The 7540-nt window shown below is 34.8% G+C and overlaps 1 protein-coding gene across 1 annotated transcript; it reads left to right on the top strand.

Moving 5' to 3' along the window:
• Positions 1 to 2344: 2344 nt before the first annotated feature.
• Positions 2345 to 3217, top strand: LOC139860550 (AT-hook motif nuclear-localized protein 24-like). The gene has a single exon (XM_071849300.1). It carries the CDS (start codon positions 2345 to 2347, stop codon positions 3215 to 3217), a length of 873 nt encoding a protein of 290 aa, XP_071705401.1.
• Positions 3218 to 7540: the final 4323 nt, after the last annotated feature.

Here is a 7540-nt window from a genome sequence, read left to right as displayed (position 1 = left end):
TCATCGTGATTATTTCAATTATCCATAGTATAATCGCTCATCAATCAATCATGTGAAGCCTAATACTCGCGATGTATGTAACGACGCGTATGTGATGTAGCATTTGAACTTTCACCCTCATCGAAATAGTCAATTTCGTCTAGTAATAGAGTGTCATAAATGTATATTCTTCGTCAGAAGAAGAAGCTGATGACAATATTTTCTTTAAATAAGTAAGAAGTGTATAAAAAATGAGAGAATGTACGGTGTGTTTGTATATAAAAAGTGGTATGAAATGAATACTATTTATAAAGATAAAAAGTAAAAAAGTAAAAAAATCATGTTTATATCAGTCCGCAACTATATTTTAAAAAAACTAACGTTCAAAACACGTAATTGTTCAACGTACAAAACTGTACTTTGGAAAATAGAAGTCGGAATCGACGCTGGTGCGGTGTCGAGTCTACGATCGATTTTTGAATACGCTAAAATTTACCTTCGATAGTAGGGATGACAATTAACATCTGATCCGATAGATATTTATCCGATTTGATCCGTTTAAAGTGGATATGATTGATGTAAATGGAAGAAATGGATATGGGTATTGATATGATATTCATTGAATCAGATACGAATATCAATTTGTAATACATGGATAAGCCCAATATCACCCGAAACACTAAATTAATATATAAATATAAACATATCATCATAATTACTCTAAATATTATATATAGCATTTCAATATATTTATACATTTTTCTTTCACATTTTTATTGTAGTAATTTTTAACATTTTATCATTTCAAACTTATTTTTTATATTACATTTTCTATTATCAATGGCTGGATATTTTCCTAAATATTTAACTGGTATTTCGATCAACGCACTTCTAGAGATGATTATTTTTTAATATATATAGTGTATTTGTTGTCGTCAGATTGTATACATGTATATACACACCAAAGTTACGATAGACTAATCGGTTAGGTGATTAGAGCGTGTAAGTAATATGTGTTACGACTTATTTTTGTAACGTCTTATTATGACTTTTAATATTATTAAGTTGAAAAATTATCTAACGGTGAGTTAGCCAATGAATTTTTATGAATATAAATGAATGAATTGAAATTAATTGAATATGAATTTAAATATTAATAAAATTTTAATTAATATATATTAATATGAATATGAATATGGCATGTTTGTTTTAAACTTAATAAACTTAATAGAATGGAACTTAATGCAAAGAGTAAAAAATGGGTGTTTGTTCTCAACTTATTAAATAAGTCGTGTCTTAATACAAAAAATTCAAATACATGTGAAATTACAATTCACTCATCAATTTTAAAAATATATCAATAACTGCATATATAAATGGCCCATGTAGAGGTTAATTTGGTAATTTCAACTATTCAGACGGTTATTCAACACATAAACAAACAAAAATTATTTATCTGTCGCTTATTCTTCACAGACGTCTTGAATAAATTCAGACAACACGATTTAATAAGAGAAAAAACAAATGGGGCCATGAATTTTTAGCATAATTCGTCCGATCAGTTGTGGATCCTATTTGACACCATGTGATTTAACTATATTAAAACAGTAGTAAGATGGAAAGAATTTTTACTAATTAACATATAATTAATTTTATAAAAAGTACTTTTAAATAATTTTCATTACAAATATGCGAATCTCATTAGCTATATTTAACCTTTTTAAAATTTTTGGATTTTAGGTTAATACTAATACTACATTAAGTAGGAAAGGAACAAAATAGGGGTGTAAATTAGAACATATGTTTTGTTAAAAATTAAGTTTTAATTTGGAAACTAATTAATATTATTCTATAATAAATAATAAATAAATAATAAAATATAAAATAATAATACTCCTATTATACGGAGTATCTTCCAACTAGAGGATCCACCGCCCGGCACTTGATCCATTCAATTCATACCTTTCCTTCTCTAAATCTAAATCTAACCCATAAATCCTCTAATCTTTATCAACACCCAATTAGTAACTCAAACACTAAAACCACATAATCCTAAAGGCACACAAACTTCACATCATTATATCCTTCCTAATTCACAACTATATCATCACATCTCTTTCATAACCTAAGATTAAATAGATTAAGACTGATTAAACCCTTTTCAACAATCCACTTATCAATCTTGTCAAGATTTCCTTTATCTTGGGTGAAAGTCAATAATCCACAAAAAAGCAACCAACTTCGAATACCCTTTATAGTATTGATCAAAACCCTAGTCTTTGATTATTTGGCTGACATATATCGAGAAGGGTTTTAATTAAGGTTGGAAGAAAAAGATCAAGAATTCAAGAATTAATCAAGATCAATGGATCAGATGACATCAGCTGGGCACTCTCTTCCACCTTCTTTTCATACAAGAATCTTTAATCTGCATCAATTTCAACAACAAAATTCTGAAGATGAACAAAGTGGGACAAGTGGTCTTAACATGGGAGCCGGTCATAAACGCGAACGCGACGAAAACAACAACGATGACATGGGAAACGACGGCGGTAGCGATGGTAAAGAAGGCGAACTTTCACGGCGACCAAGAGGACGACCTTCGGGTTCTAAAAACAAACCAAAACCGCCAATTATAATCACACAAGATAGCGCAAACGCTCTTAGAACACATGTTATGGAAGTTGCTGATGGTTGTGATGTAATGGAAAGTATTGCCACTTTTGCACGAAGGCGCCAGCGTGGCGTTTGTATTATGAGTGGTAGTGGGACCGTCACAAATGTTACTCTTCGACAACCGGCCTCAGCCGGTGCGGTTGTGCCATTGCAAGGTCGATTTGAGATCTTGTCATTATCTGGTTCTTTTTTGCCTCCGCCGGCTCCACCTGCTGCCACCGGCTTGACTATTTATCTAGCCGGTGGACAAGGGCAGGTGGTTGGTGGAGGTGTGGTTGGGGCACTATTAGCCGCCGGACCGGTGGTTATTATGGCGGCGTCTTTTAGTAACGCCGCCTATGAAAGGCTTCCGCTTCAAGCAGAAGAGAGTAGTTTACCAATGCAAGGTGGTTCATTAGGTTCTCCCGGAACTATTACTCCGCCACAACAACAACAATTAATGGCGGACCCTTCACTCTTTCAGGGCATGTCTCAAAACCTAATCAACTCGATTCAATTACCAAACGACGGTTACTGGGCTGATGGTGGCAGTGGTGGCGCCGGTGGCCGTTCATCGTTCTAACTATAACCGAACATGGAATGTATACATCGGTTGTTAGAAAAATCACACACGGGAATTGTTCAAATATATATAAAAAATGAGATTTAGGTTTCATTCTTTTATACTTTGGCTCCTAATTTGTGTCAACTACACTTTTGTTTTAATCTGATTCTACTTAATTAGGTAGGTAGGGAAGTTCTTGATTGTACTAGGAGTTTGATATAATTGCGTTGTTAATTGAGACGATCATATGCATTTATTTTGATTGAACATCAGTTTGTAAAGTGTTGTTTGTTAGATAACAATAAGTTGGATTAATTTTCGTCTATGGTTTATTGTTAGCTAAGTGATCCAGGTTTTCACTATAAACCTAATTGATTCAAGAATTAATTAAGTAAAATTAGCTTCTGGCGATCAATAGATAAAACCTTCTTTTTTATTTTATTCAATTTGACGTAACTATTTAAAAAGGATTTGGAGATTGAGGTGATTTCATGCCCTATTAGACCACTCTTATCCATGACGGTCCGTCATGGGATTACTGACTGCCACATTAGCGCCACATCAACATCTTCTTCTCATCATTAACCCAAGACTAAATGCTAACAACCATGACGTACCCATTAAACTCTTCCTCACACCCACTACATTAATTAATTATTTACGGGTACAAGTAGTAAGGCAAAATGTACAACAATTTAATACATACATCCGTGATCCATTTTGTCATACCATGAAAAAGTGAAGCACGGGTCTTCCAAGCACTAACCCATGACGGGTTGCTAATATTGGAGTCTTTATAGACGGATGCAAAGACGGTACCAAGGACGGTACCGTTAAGAGTGCTCTTATATGCAATCAATTAAGGTGTAGAGAGCATGGACCATACTTTATTTCCAGTTTTTTTTCAAAAGTGAAAGTGTTAAACAAAATGTATTCTTGAATGTAAGGGCGGATCTTGAAAAACATTAGTAAAGGGGTCAAAATCTTTTCAATATCATTTTAGAGAGGCCACAACATAAAATATATAATTTTAATAGATCCTTGTAGTATAAATATACACTAATAACACAAAGTTTTGAGATGGCCATAGCCCACCCCAAATATCCGTTTCTACTTGGATGGACATAGACGTGCAACAGATATCTAGTTGGGGAGATTTGATGATCAGCTAGTTCCAGGAGTGGATGTAACACCCTAATATTTATTGTACAAAAGTGTAAATAAGGTGCATGAAGTGTGGGAAGCTGTGTGTAATTAAACTGTGATCAGAGACGGTTCGGAACATTGTGCGCGCCGCGCACATGTATGGGAGCGCGTCGTGCACCCTTTCCTGCTGGCATTTTCTGTTTCTTTTAAATGGATATTTTAGAAGGGCTTTTTGGTAAATTCACTTGGGGACGAGTTAAGGCCACTAGATCAGATCTTGGGGTGACATTTACTCCACTTCTAACAACCTCATCATTTCCACTTTAATTTGAGAGAGAGAGAGAGAGAGAGATTTTCCTAGTGTGAGAAAGCTCAAGCAAATGAAGAAGAAGTTAGTTTCGGGTCTTAGCTCGAGTTATAAAGTTGTTCATCTCATCACTAGCTACGTTTTGATTGTGGTGGTAAGTACTAATCTTGATTTTTCCTTAGTTTGATTTGGTTAAGGGTTATGGTTTGGGTTAATGATGAACATAAAACCCATTGTGGGTGATTTTGAGGGTTTTTAGGTAAGATTGAGTCGTGAGGACTCATGATTGACTAACCTAGGGTTTCAAAGTAATGAATGGTGTTAATGAGTAATAAAAGGTTTGTTAAATCACTAGCTCACTTGTGTTGTTAGTGAAAAGTGTTTCGGGGTTCATGGTGGACTTGAAATGGGTCAAATAGGTAAGTTTGACTTAGCGGGATGAATTGGGTAAGAAAACACCCTAGATATGTTTTGATGGGAGTCTTAGAACCTTAATCACTAGCTTTTAGTGGTTAGTTGGGGATTTGGACCTCGGTTGAGTGATTCTAGTGCAAATGAGTTATAAATACCCTCTTAGGTCATAAATGCACTAGTGAGGTTAGTTGGTGTACAATCCAACGTGTTATGTGAATTAATTGGGCATTAATTATATTTAGGTGACTTGCTTTGAAGGTTACAAGTTGTTGAAAATTTCACCAAGACGACAAGGTGAGTGGAATACTTATGTATGTATGTATATGATTTATGTGCCCGTGTTATTTGTGTACATAGCCATTTTGTACACATGGTTGTGAGTAATGGCCGTTATTAAGTGATGCCATAGCCGTTTTGGAACACTTTGGGGTAATACCATAGCCGTTTTGGGATGCCTCGGGGTTAGCATACCATAGCCGTTTTGGGAGGTAATCGAATAGCCGGTTCTTACTCACACGTGATTCAAGTGATGTCATAGCCATTTTGGAACACTTGAGGGTGATGCCATAGCCGTTTTGGAACACCTCGGGGGTTAGCATACCATAGCCGTTTTTGGGAGCTAACGGTTGTTATGAACACCGATGACTTGTTCGCGAGGTCATTCCCTTGCGATATTGGTTAACCATGGTTATTATTTGTTGATGTTAGCATTTAATTATTATCATGATTATTCATGCTATTGATATCGCTAGTTGTACGAATTGATGATACTAACTTTGTTACGAGATGATGTGCAATTATATGCATTGTATGATGTTGTGGATACGAGTAGGTAAGTTGTATATGCATGTATATATTTATTCTACTCACTAAGCTTTAGCTTACCCTCTCGTTATTTACCTTTTTAGGCTCCGACTTGGATAAGGGCAAAGGTATTCGCTTGGATTAACGGCTCACGGGGGTTTTAGCTTTTTGGAAGTTCGACCAATATATGGGTAGTTTAACCCCAAACACCATGCTCTAAGTGTCGTTTGGAAATTAAACTTTTGTGGTCGAAACTCGTACTTCGTATTTAAGGGTATTTTGGGCGTATGTGGGCCCCGCGTTGTAAAACTCGTTTTATTATTGGAATGTGTTAGTTTTAATTAATATAACACGTTGTAAAAAGCGTTTCGTCTAAAAGTGCCGGGAAGTGGGAGATCTTTAAACGAAAATCACGAAAATTGGACAGCGGGCTGTCAGCCTTTCTGCGCGCCGCGCACAGACTGGACTGCTCGCCGCGCACCCAGTCTGGGCAGAACTGTTTAAATTTTTTTTTATTTCATGTTTTTGGTTGGTTAACGGGTTGAGTCGTTAAAGTGGAACAAGCCAAAGGATATGAAGATATGCTTCTTCTCAATAATGGTAGTTGCTTTATGGGTGATTGGTATGGCGATTCGGGAACTATATTTTACTTCATCATATTTCTTTGAAGAAGTGTAACGCTTTTATTCCATTAGATGTCTTTTTTTCTTTTTTTTCTTAAGTTTAGAGGTCATGTAGTGTATGATTGGCCGGAACAGTTGACTTGTTTATCCTTTATAATGTACTTCTAGCTCTTTTTTAAAGGGTGGGTTTGTTAATCGTTAGAACTTTTTGGGTTAAAACTATTTGGGTGAGGAATATAAAAAAAAAATTAATGATAATTTAAAGTTAGAGAATTTGTGACGTAACCATATTTTTTTTTAGGAATTATAGAATATTAGCCTTTAAGAGCCCGTGCGTTGCACGGAGGACCCTATAAAGACTAAGTATAAGAATGGTAGTAACAGAATAAATAGTAACTATATATATGTATGACCGTAACACTAATTTATGCAACATTTTGATCATTAACTGGAGATTAATAGTCAAACCTACAAATATCATATGCATGTTTGACTTACTGAAATAATACCATCACCTTTCTTTAAATTCACCCCATAACAGTTTGGTATACTCATAACACACAAACAAAGGATGGTACCACATCAAAATGAAAAAAGAAGTACAAATAAAGTAACATAGTTAATGGCATAAGAGATAAAACACTAACATCACTAACTATTGTAAAGCTCATTGTATATTTTTGTACAAACGGGAGACTCTAGCTGGCAACTTGGACGTGCAAGTTTAAAACATGGGTCAATTGGTTATTGATTTTAAACCTATTGTTGACCACCAACACTAAAGTCTACAACAAACAACATCAATGTCACAAAGATCCTCATAAAATACAATACACCTTAGACAATAAATAACAAAGTTATCAAAGAACTCATAAATAACAAAAAATATAGAGACAAACACACTAAAACTGAATTCGCAAACGTCATCAATCGTACATACCAATGACACAAAGAATGGCAATAAAAAAAAACAAATAATGAAATTTCCCTAAATACTATCAAAAAACCTATGTATGTGGATACAACCCAAAAATCTAAAATGACATT

This window comes from Rutidosis leptorrhynchoides, chromosome 7 (genome assembly GCF_046630445.1).
Source record: "Rutidosis leptorrhynchoides isolate AG116_Rl617_1_P2 chromosome 7, CSIRO_AGI_Rlap_v1, whole genome shotgun sequence".
Lineage (NCBI taxonomy): Eukaryota > Viridiplantae > Streptophyta > Magnoliopsida > Asterales > Asteraceae > Rutidosis > Rutidosis leptorrhynchoides.
This window is presented reverse-complemented; position numbering and strand designations above follow the sequence as displayed.

Coding starts and splice junctions, on each gene's coding strand:
- LOC139860550 (XM_071849300.1), top strand. CDS start 2,345: ATGGATCAGATGACATCAGCTGGGCACTCTCTTCCACCTTCTTTTCAT.